The 21062-nt window shown below is 48.0% G+C and overlaps 2 protein-coding genes across 2 annotated transcripts in view; one reads left to right on the top strand and one right to left on the bottom strand.

The window, feature by feature from the left end:
- pkmb (pyruvate kinase M1/2b) overlaps positions 1–4739 on the top strand; it is a gene marked incomplete in the record, with an annotated part of 6947 nt that extends 2208 nt beyond the window's left edge. The window contains 6 exon segments of the mRNA XM_030365900.1: positions 1–68; positions 196–346; positions 571–723; positions 2224–2390; positions 3573–3754; positions 4064–4739. Of these exon segments, the coding sequence (XP_030221760.1) occupies positions 1–68; positions 196–346; positions 571–723; positions 2224–2390; positions 3573–3754; positions 4064–4170 (828 nt within the window).
- Positions 4740–5299: 560 nt separating this feature from the next.
- Positions 5300–19842, bottom strand: hcn4l (hyperpolarization activated cyclic nucleotide-gated potassium channel 4l). Its single transcript, XM_030365923.1, has 8 exons — positions 18861–19842; positions 14455–14878; positions 13499–13660; positions 12789–13007; positions 10662–10808; positions 10092–10332; positions 9129–9293; positions 5300–8967 (listed from the first exon to the last, which is right to left on the bottom strand). The coding sequence occupies exons 1-8, from the start codon at positions 19520–19522 to the stop codon at positions 7364–7366; spliced, it is 3624 nt and encodes a 1207-aa protein (XP_030221783.1). The 5' UTR covers positions 19523–19842; the 3' UTR covers positions 5300–7363.
- Positions 19843–21062: the final 1220 nt, after the last annotated feature.

Raw genomic sequence — 21062 nt, 5'->3', positions numbered from 1 at the left:
GTGCTGGGCGAGAAGGGCAAGAACATCAAGATCATCAGCAAGCTGGAGAACCACGAGGGCGTGCGCAGGTGAGGGGTATTCTCAAGATGGACGCCCATCCCCCTACCTGCTCCTCTGTGACATGAATATGGATGTGAGTTGATGAATGGAAGGTGATGATAACGTACGTCATTGATTCCTTATCGATTTGCAAAGGTTCGACGAGATCCTGGAGGCCAGTGACGGCATCATGGTTGCCCGCGGCGACCTGGGCATTGAGATCCCCACCGAGAAGGTGTTCATCGCCCAGAAGATGATGACCGGCCGGTGTAACAGGATCGGAAAGCCCATCACGTGTGCAACACAGGTGTGTTATCCACGTTCTCCGCTGTCGTGAAAGCGTAACCCGATTGGCTGAGGACAAGATGACGTCGTACAAAGAATAAGACACATGAGCTGCACTCCTTTGAAAATGGCCATAGCTGTCCTAAAACACGAACCCCAGAGACTAACAGTGGGTGACGTCACTGCGATGTCCCTTCGGCTCACTTACGCTGCGAACATGCATTTGTCCGTGTCTGGTTCTGTTAGATGCTGGAGAGCATGATCAAGAAGCCCCGCCCCACCCGCGCCGAGGCCAGCGACGTGGCCAATGCCGTGCTGGACGGCAACGACACCATCATGCTGAGCGGGGAGACCGCCAAGGGGGACTACCCCCTGGAGGCCGTGATGATGCAACACAAGGTAAGCTAGGGCGCACACACACACTAACACACACACACACACACACACGCGCACACGCACATCACCGCCGCTTTACACAGCACAGGGTACGCTAGTGCACACACACTCACACGCACATGCAAACGCACACACACACACACACACACACACACACACACACACACACACACACACACACACACACACACACACACACAAAAACACACACACAACCATGTCAGAATCAGGGGCATCCAGAAGTAGCATAAGTGCTGATTAATGACTACTGTCAGTAGGTGGTGAGGGGGCAGGTTTTAGTCATTAAGCAGAGATGTTTGGCTGAGATAAATCGATTCATACAACGGGAATGCTGCATGAGCATGTATCTAAAAACAAGTCGACTTAATGCAGAGTGGTTGTGAGAAACAGGGAAGTGAGGTTGGGAGATTTGTTTTAAATTATTTTCATAAACTATCTGCATCAGTATGATTCATTTCTTTGGCATGGGCTGTTTCTATTGATGAAAGGTGCAAGGCCGAAGATTTTGAAAACGATGTACAAACCAAACAATGCATCAAAATAAATCCTTAGACATTTGCATCCTTCTTGCTGAAATGTTTTGTATTTCTAGATTATGTGATAAAAAACGCATCATCATTATTCACCTTGGTGCGTGCGTGCATGGAATGTTGACTAATGCTTACCTCTGGATTTATGACTCGATGCTCGTACATGATGTGTTGAACCAGCTTTGTCTCTGTTTCTCTCTCACCACCACCTCACCCCACCTATGCGTCCCCTCTCACCCATGCTTGTGTGTGGTTTTGTGCTGCTCGTTGGCTTTGTGTGGCTCTCTGGATCCGCAGCGCAGAACCACAGCGCTTCCCGGACGTTAGTCTCAGGGCCCGCTGTGCATCCCAGGTATGCAGGTGTCCCCAGCAGCTGACTGTTTTGCGTTAACCTAACTCTTTCATCACCAACTGTCCTTATTTGCTGCATCACTAAAACTAATACTAGGACAACTACAACAGGGGTGGGATTGAGACAGGACAAGGCATATTATAGGTTTTAAAGTGTGTTACATTGGTATATTGTGTTAAACTAACATCTAAATAAGTTTAAGATAGGGGTTTATTTGTGATTCACAAGTCCTGTCCGTCCGTCTGTCTCTCTCTACCCCCTCTCTTTCCCTCCCTCTCTCTCTCTATCTCTCCCCCTCCTTCTCCCCCTCCTCTCTCTCTCTCTCTCCCCCCCCTCTATCTCGCTCCCTCCCTCTTTCTCCCTCCCTCTCTCTCTCCCCCCTCTCTCCCTCTCCCCCCCTCTCTCTCCCTCACCCCCCTCCCCCCCCCTCTCTCTCTCTCCCTCCCTCTCTCTCTATCTCTCCCTCACCTCCCCCTCTCTCTCTGTCCCCCTCTCTCCCTCTCTCTCATCACCCCCCCTCTCTCTCTCTCCCTCCCTCCCCCCTCTCTCTCCCTCCCCCCACTCCCCCTCTCTCTCCCTCGCTCCCTCTCTCTCCCTCAGATCGCCCGTGAGGCCGAGGCGGCCATGTACCACAGGCAGATGTTCGAGGAGCTCCGCCGCACCTCCCACTTGACGCGCGACCCCACAGAGGCCATCGCCATCGGCACCGTCGAGGCGTCCTTCAAGTGCTGCGCCAGCGCCATCGTGGTGCTCACCAAGACCGGCAGGTCCGTACGCCCCCCCCCCCCCCCCCCTCCCCATCACCCCCACACCCACTCCCATGGCAACGCTAACCCTCCGGCTCCATTCCAAAACGTTTCCCTACCTCTCGCTCCCTGTGGCTCGTTCACTTTATCACCGAGTGTCAGTGAGCGGAGCAGTAGGTAAAGTAGAACAAGCAGCCTGGAATTGGGACAGCTGAGCTGTCGATTTGGGACAACGTTCAGACTTTTTTGTGGCCATATTTCTTCATGGCCACATTTCTAATGGCCTGGTTGAAAAATCCCCAAAACACTTTCTGTGTGGGAATATATAAACCGTAGAGTAACATTAAAGCACTTATAGGGCTTGTAAATCGGGACGTGAAAATCGTAATGACCGCCTCCATTTCGGATGTATAGGAGCATAGGAATGTTATCGGTAATAATTGTGTTTTGAACATTGAAGTGATTGATTGATTATGGGGAGACATTGTTGTGTTTGAAAGCGCCCCGGGGTTACTCATTCAAAGCATGGTAAAATAAAACAGTTTTAATTAGCTTAGGTTATTTACTACACGACTACTACACATAATCACACCCCGAGGCATCAGAAAATAGTGCAGCATCGCCAAAAGCAGTCCCATGATGCAGTCTGCTGTACGAGCCTTATTGGAATGCGTCCTCTGAGTCACGGTCTTTCCTCAGCTGAGTGCCCGATCATAAGTCCCCAGGCCCCCTAACAGAAGGCCTGGCGGCTGGCACAGGAGAGCTGCTGCATGGCTCCCTCGCTGACCTTTGGAGATCTGAACCCTAGCATTTCCCCCAAGCTAATTTTATCTCCCTCTGTATATCAGCCTCCCTGTTGAGTTCACGCATGCAGTCACAGCCTGTCCAGCCTGCTGGTAGACGTTATTCCACAAGGACAGATACTGCAGTATACGTTTGTTTTGTTGCACTGAACAACATGCATACATGCTTTGAATTATTTAACATTACAAATATGTAAAAATACAAATATTTTGTACATTCAAATGTGTATCTAAGCACTGCTTCATACATTTGTTTTGTTGCAGTGAATACGGTGTATAAATGCCTCGAATCTATTCCTTCAAACATATATCATTACATATATATAGAAATACAGATATTTGAATATGGATTAAAATGTGTATCTAAGCAGTGCCTCCCATTGGCTGGTTCGGCCCACAGGTCAGCCCACCTGCTGTCCCGGTACAGGCCCCGCTCCCCCATCATCGCCGTGACCCGGTGCGGGCAGGCGGCCCGCCAGGCCCACCTATACCGCGGGATCTACCCCGTCCTCTACACCAAGCCCGCCAACGACGTCTGGGCCGAGGACGTGGACCAGAGGGTCAACTTTGCCCTGGAGTATGGTGAGCGAACGTCGCCATGACAACCACCACCGCTGTCCTATGCAGCTTGTGCGAAGGGGAATGGTTTTACTATTAGCTATTCAGTAATAAATCGGAATTTGGTTAACCAAAGTGACTTACAGGGAATTTAGATACTTGAGATAATTAATTTGAAAAGCAAGTTGCTTTCAGCCACGCGGGATCAAACCCTGTGCCTTTCGGCCGTGGGTCGAACATCGTAGCAGAGACACTAACATGTCTAATTTGGGAATCTTTAACTGCTTTGTAAACATCTCTCTGAACTCTCCTCCTCTGTTGCGTGACCTCCAGGCAAGCACCACAACTTCCTGAAGTCCGGCGACGTCATCCTGGTAGTGACCGGCTGGCGCCCGGGCGCAGGGTACACCAACACCATGCGTGTTGTCCTGGTGCCTTGAACCACCTGACCCCCCCCCCCCCCCTACACCCTACACGCCCCCTCCTGGGGCATTAGAAAAGCCCTCCGTCTCTCCTCTCCCTTCAGTCCAACTTCTATAGAGGACCACTGTCACCTCCACCTCCACAAGGCCGGTCCCCGAGCCTTCTGAGACAGTCACCCCACACAGAACGACAGCAGAACGAAGGCCCACCCGATTGTAACCCGCAGTCCTCCTCCACCTACCCGCCCTGATTCCACTTGTGTGATCTACAGATGTGTTACTCACTGTCTGGGTCCTCTTCCATTAGTGTGTGTCTGTCCTGAGGCAAATACATGCAAATTATTTTATGATGTTCTGTCATCTCTATTTTGTCATGTTAGTTTGTGTCTGATTGATTTTGCATTGTTACCACAGAACGCCATGTCAGACCTTTTGGTTTGGAAGCTGGGAACTTGAGGTGAACATGTGGATGAGTTCTAATGCAGACATTTGTTCAGTTCAGTGGCCATCTGGATTGTGGAAGTGACGTGACATGGATTTAAAAATAAACAACATCAATTAACAATAAACAAATAATCAACATCAAATGCTTTCTTGTTGTTATCTAACTTTCAATCCCTCTGTCTGTCTATCGATCTATCAATCTCTCCGTTTGTCATCTATCTAGCTATCTATCTTCCTGTCTTGTTTAGACAATACACTTAGTGAGTGTTTATATCTGAAATACATGGTTGATATTTTGAGTAAACTACACCCTGCGGACTATTGATTCTACATTAAGAGAGACACCGGATCCACCGAACCTAAAACAAACACACCATCTAGTGTTGAGTTCAGGGATCAGTCGGTAGCATCCCAAGGCCTCAGCATTTGTACGAACCAGCTCTGTAAATTAATCCCCGGTGGGGATCGCTGTGGTAGCGTGTCCGAGCAGCTTCTCTGTAATAAACCACAAAAGGAAATTGCATGGAATAACCCAGACTTTGTCCATGTTAGTGATAGACAATGCTGTAGCTGTGAATTGCTCCTAATCCACCCTAAGCTTAGGGACCTCCGCATGATACATGATTCTCTCTCATGTAACATGTTATAATACACATGTTGATGTATTTAAATACCAAATAAAATCTGGTTCGGCAGCCGTATGTACCATATGTTATTTTATTGCATTGAATTCAATAGCTAAAATAAATGTATAAGACCGACAACACACACGTGATGGAATAATGTGATTTGGTAAGTCAAAAAGGCAGCCCAAAGTAATACAAATGAAATAAATGCTTGAATAAATAAATAGATGTTGACTTGTTGATGCCGAAAGCCAAATCCCACGACACGGGCAGACTCTCCCAGTTGAAATAAAAAAACAACACAACTAATAAATAAATAAATAAATAAAATTGGGCTCAATGTAACACAATATTAAACTCATGCCAAAGCCCTCTCCAGATGCTGCAGTGAGGAGGGGGGAGAGCGAGGGAGAGGGAGAGAGAGAGAGTGGGCATGGAGGGGGGGGGGGTAATGAGGAGTGAGGGGTTGATCTGGTCCACTGGTGGTGACCAGCTCCTGACTGATTTGATCACTCTATTCACTGCAGGGTCACCCGCCGGCCCCTCGGGCCCCGTCGCTTAGCAACCAGGAGCCGTCGGTCCCTGGCGGGTCTTCCCCCAGAGAGAGGCCTGACCTTTTGACCAACGGATGGCGGTTCCTTAAGTCAATCAGCGGCGCCGAAACGGACGCAACGTTAACCACATGGAATTAAAGATCTAGCATAAAGGTGTTGAGGATGTGTACAGTTTTTAGGAAAGCGGGATTCCTTGAGAAAAATAGTAATCAAAGTAAAAAAAAAGCTATCGGAGTATAGATTCAACATATCTTGCCAGGCGTCTTTTTTTTTTTTTTTTTTTTTACAGATTTCAACTTTGTAAGATGGAAACAATATTATACAAATATGCAGCAGGATGATTCATAGAGGGGCCTTTCTCATGAGCGCTAGGTCACTAAGTCACCAACACTAGCCCTTAAGATTGGTGCGAGAAACTATTCAGATCACTCACAGTGCAAAGAGCTGGCAGCCACCGGACGGTTTCTTTCCTCCATTCCTCCCGCACCGACCCCTCTACAATTTCCCTCTTAAAAGGAAATGTGCTTCATTTCACAGTATAACACATTTTTAATTCGAAAAAACAACCCAAAAGATAAATATGCTGATTATTGCATTCAGTGCTCACTGGACACCAAGCTTTGGTTCAGGCGTATATATTCTATACCTTCTTTTTCCACCGGGACATTACCTAGCAACAGTAATGGAGCAATCTCCCACGCTACAGCGAGAGAGAGAGCACTTCAGCCCGACGACAAGGTGACGTGTGCAAGTGACCTCCCTGCCATCAACCTACAACCTCATATCATTCAGCCTCTATCATACAGCCTCTATCATTCAGCCTCTATCATACAGCCTCTATCATACAGCCTCTCTCACACTCCCTCTATCATCAAGCCTCTATAATACATCTTCTGTCATATCATCTCTATCTATTAACCCAACCGGAAATACACCCACCATCACCTCTCTAAAACATCCTTTAGAAACCACTTCTCTTCTCTTTTAAAGTGCATAACCATCTGTCGACAATACGTGACATTCAAAACTTCAATGCCGTTGGTCTTTGAAAAGTGAATGCGCTACCAAAGCATTTGCGTCACAGCTATTGCAGTCAATACGTTGGAAGACATACCATCGCCAACAGAGTCGCAGTGGGTGAGCTCTGAAGTTTTGGAGCAGAGGTGCACAAAAGTCTGTTTCTCTTTGAACCTACATTCACACGACATGAGAGGACTGAGGAAGGAAAGCAGGGATTCCTGATCATCCCTAAATAAAACACAGTAGCTTTTACACCAAAAAATAATCATACAAGAGCATTTTTAACAAATAACATACAATATAAGCTGGCTATGAGTCAATACATTATTTCATGAGGGATTCGATTTATATACCTTATTACCATATTCAAAGTAACAATATCCTGTAGAAAAATACTCAGCATTGTCCATTAATTTCCTCTCTCCGACCACTCTGTGTAGAAAAAAAGACCAACGTCGCTTTGTGATATAGTTCACACCCCACCTTCCAGCCACGTCCTTAAAAACAAAACTCCAAAAACAGTTGAACAAAACATCTCACCACGACACGGGAGGATGTGTTTCAACGTCACAAGTTGGAGGGCAGTTTTGAATGTGTGTGTTCTATTTCTATGGTCTCTGAGGGTGACGTGCGATCGGGCGACCGGTGGACCCCCAGGTACTGGTTGTGTGGCTCGGCCCCGGGCTCCAAGAGAGCTCCACGCACGGGGCTCGCCTGACCGCTGAACTGAGCTTTATTGCTGGCTGTTGCTGATGTAGAGAAGGTAATGTACGACGGACCCCCGGACACGTCGGCAAAAGAGCTCGGACCGACAGCCCCCTGGTATGAGCCCGAGATGGTCTTTATCTCCTGGCTGTGGAGATCCACCAGAGTGGACTCTGGTCTCTCTCTGGGGCCGCTGGCCACCCAGGAGGGGGATAAGGTCTGAGGAGTCAACAAGGGGCCGTAGGAGCTGGCGGGGCTGGAGGGGGAATCCGCCGGGGGCCCGTTCCTCGCCCTCACGGGGCTCTGGATGATGGGACTGGGGACCGGTGGCGTGCAGCAGGGGGACCCCTCCTTAGAGCCGTACTGGGCCAGCGAGGCGAGGGCCGAGTGCTCCGTGAGAACCTGGGGCAGGAAGGCCGACTGGAGGCCCGTCAGACCCTGGTGCGTCAGCGAGGCGGAGGCCCCGTACACGTTCCCAGATCCGGCCAACGGTGGCTCTGCCGCCACCCAGTGTCCACCCGCGGCGTGCTGCACGTTGGTGACGATGGGGAAGGGAGAGACGCTCGGACCGCTGGACGTGCTGCTGGCCGCCCTCTCGTGGCAGGCGGCCGTCGGGGGGGCGCTGGCGTGGTAGCTCTGCTGGTGGTGAGAGCTGTGCTGCATCTGGCCCAGGACGGGGCTGACCGGGCCGGACATCAGCGGGGTCACGGTGGGGGTCGAGGGGGCGGGGAACCTCCCCGGCAGCCTCCCTGGCGGGCCGTGCAGGTGGAAGGAATCCGAGGGCCGGGGATGGGGGTGAAGCTGAGCGGTGCAGGAGATGGACGAGAGGGACGCCTGGCTGACGGGGAAGGCTGAGGGCATGCTGCACTGAGGGGCCGGAGGGTGGTGGGGATAGGCCTGGTGGATGGACTGAGGTAGAGGCGACGATAGAGGGGTAAAGGCCTGAGATCCGGACGTGTATGCGGGGCGAGAGGGGAGCGTGGGCGACGTGGGGGCCACCGCGGAGAGATGCTGCACCCCGAGGGAGGCCAGGACCGAGGCGCTCACCCTGGGGGGCGACCCAGAGCCCACGGCGGCAGCGGCCACGTTGGCGCCGGTGAGGTACCTCCTGGGGGGTCCCGAGGGGTCCCCGAAGGAGGCGCAGCCCTGCAAAATGGGGTGGTGGAACATGATGGGGGGCAGCTGGGGGTGGTGGGCCAACGCCAGGGCCAGGGGGGTGGTGGCCGCCGCAGCCTGAAGGGGGGCTTGGAGCAGCGGGGCCCAGATCACGGAGGTGGGGGAGGGAGAGGCCGGGAGGGGGCTGAGGCTCTGGGCGGCCGCGGCGGCCTTCTGGATGAGCTGGGTGCACTGGGCCATGTCTCGGTCGTGCTGGACGATCCTCTGGATGATCTCATTCTCCTGCAGGTTGAGGGTGCCTGCGCTCTGGTGGTGCAGGACTTTGGATTGAAGCACAGAGTTTCTCTTACCTGTGGAAAGAGAAAAATAATGACACGTTTTTAAACTGGGGTTTATTAAAAAATAGGTATTACTAGCTTGGTTGCATTCAGGCCTGTTGGGAGGCATTATCGCCACAAAGGATCAGCAGTGTCAGCTGCAAAGCTTTGTGATGTTATCGCTGAGATCTTACCGATGCGGTCTAGGCGGTCGAGAGCCACGGTTTCAAAGGCCCTCCTCATCATGGGGTACTCCTCCAGGACCTCGTTGAAGTTGTCCACGGACAGGGAGTACAGGCGGCAGTAGTTATCGGCTCGCACGCTGGCTGTTCTTCTGCCTCGAGTCAGCAGGCAGATCTCTGCATTGAGGAAGGGTTATCTTTAATGGTTAAATAGTGAAAGACATGACAGATGACATTCTCCATACTGAATGTTCTCTCTCGATATTTTGTCGGTATGCCTTAGCACCTATTCATACTTCTGAGGCGGCGAACGCGAGGCAAAGCGTGTTAAAGTGTCGTCAGTGCTTTTCACAAAATACTTTTTGGCGTCAACTTTTCATCATCGTTTGCCATTGCTCCTGAACTTCGCAGATGGAGCACTTAATACAATTTTAACAGCTTACAGTTTGTCCTGACCTCATCTGTCCAGCCAGCTCAGAAAATAAATAAATAACTAATGAAAGACTGCTCTATTTTGAAACGCGGAAACATTTCCAAGGACAGATATGTATTAAAGAGAAAGGAAAAAGCCGAAAATGAGCTTTCTCTTTTTTCATTTATGTTCACCAATGCTGTACATTTAGGCAGTAAGTTTTTTTTGTTCAATACCGTGTGACAACTTGCCTGTGAAGAGTAGCTTAAATGCACAGTGTTAACATTCTGAACCCAAATGGAGGAGAGAGACTTCACAAAGCTTCACTCTGCACTAAATCCCGCTTTTAAGGAGATGATGGCCGCTGTTTTCCCACAGTCCGACAGAAGTTAATCTGCCGAATCAATGGCTTATGCTATGGGAGGAAAGTCCCCTTGCAGGCTTTGGGAATCCTAGCCCCTGTTCGCAGGCCACACAAGACCCCATGGATCAAATCCCTCGCTCAAAGATAACCGGGATTGCAACTCTTGCAGAGTCAGGCCAGACAAAGACAAGTCAAATACCTCCAAAGTAGGAGCCATCGGAGAGCTTGGTGTCCTGGCTGTTCTTGGTGAGGACGCTGACTACCCCGTGCTGGATGAAGTACATCTTCTGGCCAATGGTGCCCTCCCTGATGATGTAGTCGGCGGGCTGGAACACCTCAAAGCGGAGCTTGGTCAGCATCGACGTCACAAAGTTGGGGTCAGCGTTGGCGAAGAGAGGCATGGACGCCACCAGCTTCCGGCAATTGAAGTTAATGATCTCCTGCGGAGACAGACCCGGTTAATGTGGGGACAGACTACTTAAGTCGAATGTTAACATATGATCAGGTTATTCCTACACAAGAGTGTTGCGTCACCTAGCGAGCTCGCTACCTTGCCCAATACACACCGGGGTCGATCACAGATCTCTGCAGCTTACCTGTTGGCCTTCTTGATCAAAGATGGCCTACCTGCTTCTTAATGTCATGAGTTGACTGTCAGTCCCCTAGGATAAAATTGTCCAAACAACTCTAACATTTCTTGTGCAGCAGAAGACCAGGATGACGTGATGATGAAGAAGATGAGGATGTGGATGGATGGATGACATCGTACCTCTCGCAGCGGCTCGTTCAGCTCCTCCAGGATGCTCTCCTCGTCGAACATCTTGCCCTGGTAGCGGTGTTCGTAGTAGTCGTGGATCCTCTGTCGCATGCCGGCGGGAAGCTTGTGGAAGGACATGTACTGCTCCACCTGTTTGTACTGAAGCACAACAACACGTCGTTTGAAATGTTTGTTGTTGATGGTTATTTTACCAACTGAAAAAACATACATAAATATATACATAAATAATAATTAGAGCTGTCAGTTAAACGCGTTATTAACGGCGTTAACGCAAACCAATTTTAAAGGCGTTAAAAAATTATCGCGTGATTAACGCAATTATTTTATTTACAAAAAAATAATAATATATTTTTTTTTTCTTTGGATCAAAACAAAGAAGCAGTAGCCTGACTGCTATGTTCAAATGACATTTGTTCAAAGCAGTCGTTTAATTGCACTATAGGCTCTTTTTTTGTATCGTCCTGTTTTGATCAGTATTTGCCAATGTTGTTATCAATAAAAAATCATTTGCACAAGGCAAGCCGATGCATTTCACCATGTTGATAAGAGAATTAAAATGAGAAGAATTATGGGACAAAAAAATCAAGGGATATTTAGCATAGAAAAATAATTTGCGATTAATCACGATTAATCGTGAGTTAACTATGACATTAATGCGATTAATCACGATTAAATATTGTAATCGCTTGACAGCTCTAATAATAATATAAATTGAGAATGAATTCATTCATTGATAATAATGAATATTTGTATTCATATTTGTTAAAAATATTTTGATATAATTATGTATCTTATATATCTTTATAATTAATGTTAGAATTAATATTGAGGAATAAATGCTAATTGAGAATCTGAAAAAAGAAGAAAAGATGATTAAAGGAAACAATGAATGAGAGAAAGGAAGAGATCTGTTATATTAGTGAAATCTACCTGATTTCTGTATGAGTGAAAGTCTATTTGATTTCTGAATGAGTATAAACTGCTTGATTTCTGTTTTAGTGAAAGTCTACTTGATATCTTTATAAGTGAAAGTCTACTTGATTTCTGTATTAGTGAAAGTATACCCAACTGCAAACATCTTGAATCCCAGCCCAGTTTAGGTGTGTGCTCCGGTGACATTTGAACACAGTATGTAGGCCTGGTAGTGGCTGGCAGACGGCTTTCACCACCGCGTTCATCAGCCTCACTCGGGTCAGTAAAGACCTAACAGCTGTGGTTCCCTCACTTTCACCTTTTTTGGCCTGTGACCCAATTCGATTTTTGCTGGATCAACACATGACGTTAATATTAATGTTCTGGCGAATGTAATCGCTCAACTACACTCTATCTATGAGACCTTTGAAATCAAAATAAATGGTTTGCTAAAATGGAGATTCAAAATCTAGCTCATGTGAGTAAAATTATGCGATCCCATAAGCATATAAGGGGACCCCAAATGGGCCCCATCCCCAAGGTTGGGTACCATTGTCTTAGTATTCCTCTTGCTCTACCTTCCTTCCTTACTAAGACTCTATACATCTCTGTCCTTGTTGACAGGCATCCCACAGCCTGCCTCATTTAAATTCATGTCTCATTTACCCAAATTGGACCTATTTCATATTGGTGTAACGGAAGGTGCGCACAGATTCATGCAGATTAATAGACCCATAATTAATGGCATGAGTGACAGCCAAAAGAACACCTGTGCATATCGCTATGGAAATCCAGTCGGAGTTTGGATTTCATTTGGATATTGGCTGAATGTTTATCGTTCCTATTTGGCAGAAATAAAGTTGATTTATTACCCAGAAAACCTCCATAAAAGTGGCTTATCTCCAGACAACTGTTGGACACATCTAAATAACTAGATAATTAAAAAATAATAAATGGCTAATCATAGGTCCTAACAGAGGTCTTAACAAACATATTAATTTGTTGAGTCACTGACATTTATTTATTGAACTATGAAACAAGCATCAACTTATATATAATGTGAGTGAGGGATATAACACGGTCATGACATTTTAATAATAAAGTGTTCCTGGTGTCTTGAAAGATTCTCACTGTGACATCCAACAAGGACTAGATGTCGGATATTGATTGGCCACGTTTTCCACACGGCCAAACCCAGAGGCCTACCTTCTCCTGGTACTGACGCCGCGATGAGTCCAGCGACTGAATTAGCGCGGTGGCGTGCCCCACGAACATGGCGAAGCAGGTGGCGCCCACGATCATGCTGAGAATGGTGAGCCACACGTCGGCCATGCCTATGGGGGGGTAGAGACCGTAGCCGATGCACAGCATGTGGCTCATGGCCTTGAACAGCGCGTACGAGTACTGCTGCCCCCACGTATCGTTCTGCGGACAGAGGGGGCGGGGTGGGGAGAGAGGGGGCGGACAGGAGGAGGGTGAGGCTCTGGTTGTCTTTGCACTAATGCTACTTTCCAACAGAACAAAAGTGACTGAATGTGACTGTTGGTTCTCTTAACGCCACTAAGCTGAAAAGCACTGCTTGTATTGTATTACAACCAAAGCTTAAGATTAACAATTGGATGCTTTCAAATTGTGCTCCGAAAATTGGTCACTTTAGTTGAGCTCGTCGGTTGTGGTAACCACACTTTAATTACAATTGCCTGATATTGTATGATATGTGGGCAAATTAATTGTTTCATTGGTTTCCTTGGGAATCCTGATTGTTTCTGAAACACTCCTGCAACCCTGTTAGTCTACACAAGAGGCTTATAGCAAAGAACTGCATCGCCAGTGTCATAGTGCGCCATAAGAAAAGGGCTGTTGCTGTAACCACTACATGCTCAGGAGTCGGCCATCTCGTGACCATCCACACTGACCACCATCTTGTTTCTGGTGACCCAGCAGTCGGCGGGGAAGTCCTGCAGCATGGGCACCAGGAACTGGAGGCACCCGTCCCAGTGGCACAGGAGCAGCATCATCCCGATCAGGTTCATGATGCGCACCATGGCGCTGGCTAGGTCGTAGGTCATGTGAAACACCTGGGGGGACACAGTCGCAGACCATACGGATGAATGCAAGATTAATACCAACCGTACCACAAATCAGACCAGCGTGTAGCGACGCAAGATTAAACAAATCGTGTTCATCTTCTGTGCTGTGTCGCAGATGTTATATAATCATCTGCAATCATCACTAATGGCCGCCCTGCTTGCGTTTGATTAGAGAGACCCTATAGAAAGATAATAAAGGGAGGGAGGCGGGGTAGGGGGGGGGGGGGGGAGCTAGAGAGAGATACGAGACAGACAGTACAATATAATAGAACTATCATGTGACTAGTTCCATTGAATGGGGAATCCTTACTCCAACCTTTACTCTCAGTGGTGCATTTCTCTCTTTCAAGAACTTGCATAGCAGTAGTCGTGTAAAAGGGATAGGGCGAATGGGATAGCAAAGATTATAGCTCTAACAGTGTCATGGCTAAGGAGCTCGACTCCAATGTCTCCCGCCTACCACTACAGGCCTCCCTGTGCCTGTACTTAAAGCCAGCCCTGCCCCTTCATTGATATCTATCTGAATGAACTGTAAGGCGCCTCAGATAAAATACGTCCGCTTCCCTGTAACGGTACACAGCGGCATAACACTCTCACACAGGATTCAGTGTTCCCGGTTAAAAGGCGCGGTTGTTGAGCTATTCATCTTGGGGCGAGACAACGAGAGCTGTCACTGTTTAACAGAACCCCCAGGGGCCGACTAAACGGCGAGCTACACTGTGACGCCCCGGCTCAGGGCCCCCCCACCCCCCCACCCCCCCACCCCCCCACCCCCCCCTCACCTCCTCCCACTGGTGGATGTAGCGGATGAGTCTGGAGAGGCGCAGCAGGCGGAGCAGGCTGAGGATCTTGGTGAAGCGGACGATGCGCAGCGCCCGGGCCGTCTTGTAGAAGTCCGAGTCGATGCGCGTCTCCACGATGAGGAAGATGTAGTCGACGGGGATGGAGGAGACAAAGTCCACCACGAACCAGCTCTTCAGGTACTTGATCTTGATCTTCTGCGGGTCCAGGATGATCTCCGTGTTGTCCTCCTTCACGATGCCCGTGCGGAAGTTGAGCACCAGGTCCAGGAGGAAGAAGGTGTCCGACACCACGTTGAAGACGATCCAGGGGGGCGTGTGCTCGTCCTTGAAGAAGGTGATGCCCACGGGGATGATGATCAGGTTGCCCACCATCAGCAGCAGCATGATCAGGTCCCAGTAGAACCTGCAACACAGAGGGACACACACTCTGAATTCGAGGCGCCATGGTTTCTCTCTTTCTCTATTTTACACATTTTTGTACTTGCTGTTAAAGCAGTCCTTGCTGTACTTTGCTGTAAAACATTCGGCTTGATAAGTGATCTTAGGTCATCGGCTTGATATCATCCGTATCCACAGAGTTAAAATGAAGAAGAAGAGGCGTTATTAATCTAAGTATTGTTGCCATGTTTGGTAGTCAGTCGCGTGGTGCACACAAATAAACACAATGTGATAAAACACAAAACTTCACGCCTTGAGACAACTCAACAGTATTTGGTGACCAGATGTCGTCTATTCCCGTCTCAAACATTGAGAGCCTTTGTTTATTAGCATTGGCCTTATTAATAATCGCTGAGATAGAAGGCATGAAGATTAACCAAAAGGGGAACAATCATTGATATAGGCCTACTCTGTAGCCAACAGGTTCATTATCATGCTGAACTTGTCTCATGGAGAGCTGTTGTTTTCGTATTCTGTAACTGATATGGAAGAGCTTGACTGCAAAATGTGTGCCTTCATAAAAGCATGCATTTCACTACAGCCGTGCAATCATGATCCAAACCGTTCATCACTTAAGGTGTTGAATGGCATTGAGCCTGCACGCCAACAATATATGAATCAATGCATTCATCAGAAGGCATCTAAAATGTAATTCGACAGCCCCAGTGAAAGCTAATTCGATTGAATGCATGCCTTTGCGTTCGGCCGTGAGCTGTTATTAGTTATATTATTTAACCGGGAGCCACGCCACGGTGATAGCGGTAAACAGACAAGATACTGACCTATCAGAGGGTTTCACTGAATCTGGTTCACTGTAATTCGATAGCAACCGTGTCGACACACACACCTTAACCACATTTGTGCTGACAATGTACCAGTGTACTATAACGCAGAGGGATTCGAATTTTATTGGACTTTATTCCCTGCGCTGAGACATAAAACAACCGAGAGTTAAGAATTAAAAGCGTCAAGCACTCATTTAGAATGCGGACCTCGATGTTCAAACCACCACATTAAAACTTCATTTAATGTGGATTGCCCCTATCCCCCCCCCCCCCCCCCCCATCAGTGGGGGCTTCCATTAGCGCTAATCAGCTTTCTGTTGTCCACTGCCAAACAAAGCATTTGGAGTCCTGCCTCTCGTTCATCCGACCCGTTGTCTCTGTGGTGACACACTGGTCCTAATTGCACATCCCCTCTTTGGCTAAATCTACTGTTATCTCCCTCGGGAACCCGTGTTATCTCCAAGAGTCAGCCCGCCATCGGCCAGATGTTGGATAGTTAGCGGCATTACCCCCGCCCCGCCCACGTCACCGTGCCCCACGGCACACACGGGAACAGCTGGAGCTCCGCGAGGGGCCAGAGGGTGCATTATACTGATGTCCCAGGCAGTCTGCCCTGGCATGCGGGGACATCCGCTGACAGCACGCATTGTCCTGCTCTTTTGTAGGAGCCACTCGTCATCACTGTGCGGACTAAAGGCCGGATCAGGCTCAGCAGCATCAGTGGGACCTGCCGCTGTTGCCGTACGCAGGAGGACTGGTTGCACTGAGCAAGACATCCAGACGTAGGTGTCTGTCGATGGACCGGCCACCGCAGAACCACAGATTGTGTGGTTCTGCGGAACCACTGTTCCGAGTGTACGGGCGCGCAGCCAGAGAAGGCCGTTTAAAACAAGTGAAGTGAAAACAAAAAGGCTTAAAACTGGGGAAAAGGAGCTTAGATCAATCAGGACAGCTGAAAAAGGGATCACATTTGTACAAGAGATACTTAACTGGGGCTGCCAGAGAGCAGTCAGAGCACGACAGCCTGCAGTCGGCTCAGTGGCTTACCACACACCTGGACAGGCCCAGCTGACCAGCAATCACATTAACAATGTTTGCATTAGTGTGCCAGCGGAGCGCTGCGACTGGTGCTGGCTGCAGGCAAGGGACCACTTAACAATGGACAGTGGTTGCCCACAAATGAATGAACGCTGTTTACATTACAATAATCTCCTCATATCATTCATATTAAAGTGCATTAAAAAATATACATGCATGCGTGTGAAATAAAACAAATACATAATGTTGATGAGCCAGCACTTAACACACAGCCTAGCCCCCGGGAAGACATTTGGGGTCTCAGCTGTGAAGCATGACCCGAAACTAGGTAAAGTAATGACACCACACACTCACACATGAGGGCACGCACACGCACACACTCAACATCTGGTCAGCTGGACGTCCTGAATTCTCGTTATCATTTCAATCTCTCTCTCTCACTCTCTCTCTCTCTCTCTCTCTCTCTCTCTCTCTCTCTCTCTCTCTCTCTCTCTCTCTCTCTCTCTCTCTCTCTCTCTCTCTCTCTCTCTCTCTCTCTCTCACCTTTCTCTCTCTCTCTCTCTCTCTCTCTCTCTCTCTCTTTCTCTATCCATCTCTCTCCCTCTTCTGTGTGTGTGTGTGTGTGTGTGTGTGTGTGTGTGTGTGTGTGTGTGTGTGTGTGTGTGTGTGTGTGTGTGTGTGTGTGTGTGTGTGTGTGTGTGTGTGTGTGTGTGTTTTCTGCATTCCCCCCCACCTCCACCCCACACCATCTCTGCTCCATTAGACTAATTGCGGCCTAATAATCTGCACTGATGTTGGCCTCTAATATCTCCGATGGTCATGCTACCCTCTTTTGATTACCCCCATTCCCCCCCCCCCCCCCCCCCACCCCACCCCTGGTCTCCCACTGTAATCCCGGGCAGTCGCAGAATGATCGAAAGTCTCATTCAGATGAGTGCACTGACAACTGTGCAGGTGGTGACACACATCTGCATGTACGACTGGCCAGCGGTACATGATGACGATGATCCTGCTGATGCTGCTGATGCTGCCGATGATGAGGATGATGCTGAAGATGATGATGAAGAAGAAGATGATGATGATGATGATGATGATGATGATGATGATGATGATGATGATGATGCTGCTGCTGATGATGATGCTGAAGATGCTGATGATGAGGATGATGATGAGGATGGCCTCAAGGTTAAATGTTATGAAAAATCCCTTCATGGCACTCATGAAAAAATAAACGAAAAAAAGCATGCAATGGGATTCTGTGCAGCATGCGACGAAATGTAGTTCATGGGAGATTGTAGAGCAATGCATATAATGCACGCATAGTGACAGAACAGCACAGCAGAGATGCACACAGATACACACACACACACACACACACACACACACACACACACACACACACAAACACACACACAGACACAGGGACACACACACAGGAACACACACACAATCATGGACACATGCCTACAGATACAGAGTCACACTCACAGGCAGATATCACACTCACTCTCAATATCACTATGAATTATGCTCAATACTACAATGGACACACATGTAATCTAAAACACAAACATATATATATCTATATATAATATATGTACAGTATACACACACACACACACACACAGACGCACACACACAAATGGAAACAGTCATAGACATACAGACCCACACACACAGGCGGATATCACACTCATTCAATATCACTATGAATCATGCTCAATTACACAATGGAAACACATGCACACTAAAATACATATATGTACACACACACACACACACACACACACACACACACACACACACACACACACACACACACACACACACACACACATAGACACAAACACACGCACACACACACACTCACACACACACACAGACACGGACACAAATACAGACACACAAACAAACAAAACTCGTAATGGAAAGGAAATGCTATAGTTTGGCTATAAACGTGTGACTAAGCAGGGCAGGTAAATTCTTTACCATGGTCAAATAAAAGAAGTCACACTGAATATTTTTTAAGGCAATAAAACCATTTGGCAATAATTCTGCAGCCCTGACACCTGTTAACAGAGTTGATGTCAGCGAATGTACTGCATATGATTCTTTACCAATTACCTAAAATCACTGTAGGGGTGGATTATCCAGAACCCAGCAGACTTTACGCGTTCTCTCTCGTGCTCCACGGCCCGCTCGCTCCCCAACATGCGCAGGGAGAACTTGTTGACTCCCGGTTGGAGCATCGCTCCGAACTGCCGGTGCATGAAGCCGGCTTGGTACAACCTTTCGTCCTCGGCGGCGATGTTTTGCTCGGACCCCTCCAACTTGATGAAACACGTCTGGTCAAATACAGACGACGAACCCGGCGTTGCAACCGGGTCCCCCAATGCCTCTTGCCCATGGGTCCAGGGGCCGTGCTCCCCCGGTAAGCCCTCGGTGAGGCTGGCGTCTGCTTCTGGGATGAGGCGCCGGTGCTCTGCCGGATCGGGTCCGAGGGGGTGCCGTCCAGAGATTGAAGAGATGCTCGCTCTGAAAAAGCGACAGTCTCCATTCAGGTTGGCCCTCACACTGACGTCTGTCTCCATGTCTACACTTGTGGTATCTTGGTTGCTTTTGCAACTGCTTGCGGGAGACCGAGAGGGCATGTGTTTCAGACCAATACTTTTCCTCTTCATGTCCTTGTCGCCGTTGTCTCCTTCGTACACCACGCAGGGCTTTTGCCCAATATTTTGCGGCAAGCTATAAAGCCGTTTGCGCATGTTATTCTGAAATTTCTCCATCTCTGCCACCACGGACACGAGCGACCCTAAGGAGAACCTGTGAAGACACAGTGATCGATCATGAATTGAGTCTGGGAGCACTGAGGCACCAAACAGTGACGGCGCATCCGCAGGACAGGTCGAATATTCCTGGACACTTCCACCCCTCTGTCTACCCTAAAAATAGTTCAGACGTGCAGATGTGTCCAGTGCACGCTGGGCTGGCTGAATCTTGAACGTTGGTCATGTAGTGCTGGACACGGCGGCAGTGGGAACGCATGTTAATCCAGCAGCAGGTGTATAGTCCGAACCGCGTGCGAGCGCATCGGGATGCAGCATGCTGAGCATCGGACGTGCTGAAGTGGGACTTCAATGACAAAGCATGATCCCCCCCGCCACCCCCTCCCACCCCTCTCCTAACCCGCACAAATACCAGAGCTGAGAGCTGTCATCAGCACTGTCACTCACACACAATCACGCACGTACACAATCACGCACGTACAAAATCACACACACACACACACACACACACACACACACACACACACACACACACACACACACACACACACACACACACACACACACACACACACACACACACACACACACACACACGCAGGTATCGGCATTCAAACAACGCTGCTTTCATCACCCTGGTAGCTCCTCCAGAGAATAACGTGAATATCAGCAGCTCTCATCCATCGGGTTGCCATAGGAGACGTGCGCGCACATCACCTGGCCGTCTGAGAGGATGCTTCAAGGATGAGGTCTAGATCTTTAGAAACTATGCTTTAATTGTGGTCCGACATCTGCTGTCACATATCAGCTCATGCAGACATACTGGTGTCCGATGATCTGGCAAGTCAATGTAGTCATAGTTTATCAGAGACGTTTGAAAATCATTTGGATTAGACCAAGAAAGCCCACACTAGCCTAAGTGAAGTGTTCAGGTACAAATAAACAGTAGGCTAAAACACAGGTTTATCAATTAGGCCTATAGGCTGCTTGCCTACATTTCAAAAGATTATTTTATCACTCCTGGGAAAAAAAAAAATCTACATATGTGTATGACAATGATATGCATGTTCTAATGGCAATAATGATTGAACAATTATAACCTATAAAACAATACTTTCATCCATGGTAATCAGCCATAAAAATACCTTTCGTTCTGAACAGAACTAAATGGTGTCAGTCAGATATATGGATAAATAGCAATCCATATGTTTTATGGATATCTATAAGCCTAGATCTATATATGTTGTATGGATATTTTCTAGATGTCATGTATTAATAGATCTGAATGATAGATGGATATTTATTTAGAAATATATTTCCAAATTGCTCATGCCTGAACCTCCTTTATATTAACACACACACACACACACACACACATATTATATATATATATATATATATATATATATATATATATATATATATATATATATATATATATAAACATATACATATACAGCATGTGTCTTATTTTGCATATCACCAAATGTTGTCCTAAGCTTAAGCCTACACTAAAACCGATCATAAGACAAGTCAGGTT

The sequence above is a fragment of the Gadus morhua genome, chromosome 9 (assembly GCF_902167405.1).
Source record: "Gadus morhua chromosome 9, gadMor3.0, whole genome shotgun sequence".
NCBI lineage: Eukaryota > Metazoa > Chordata > Actinopteri > Gadiformes > Gadidae > Gadus > Gadus morhua.
The sequence above is the reverse complement of the archived record's forward strand: the minus strand, read 5'-3'. Positions and strand labels throughout refer to the sequence as shown.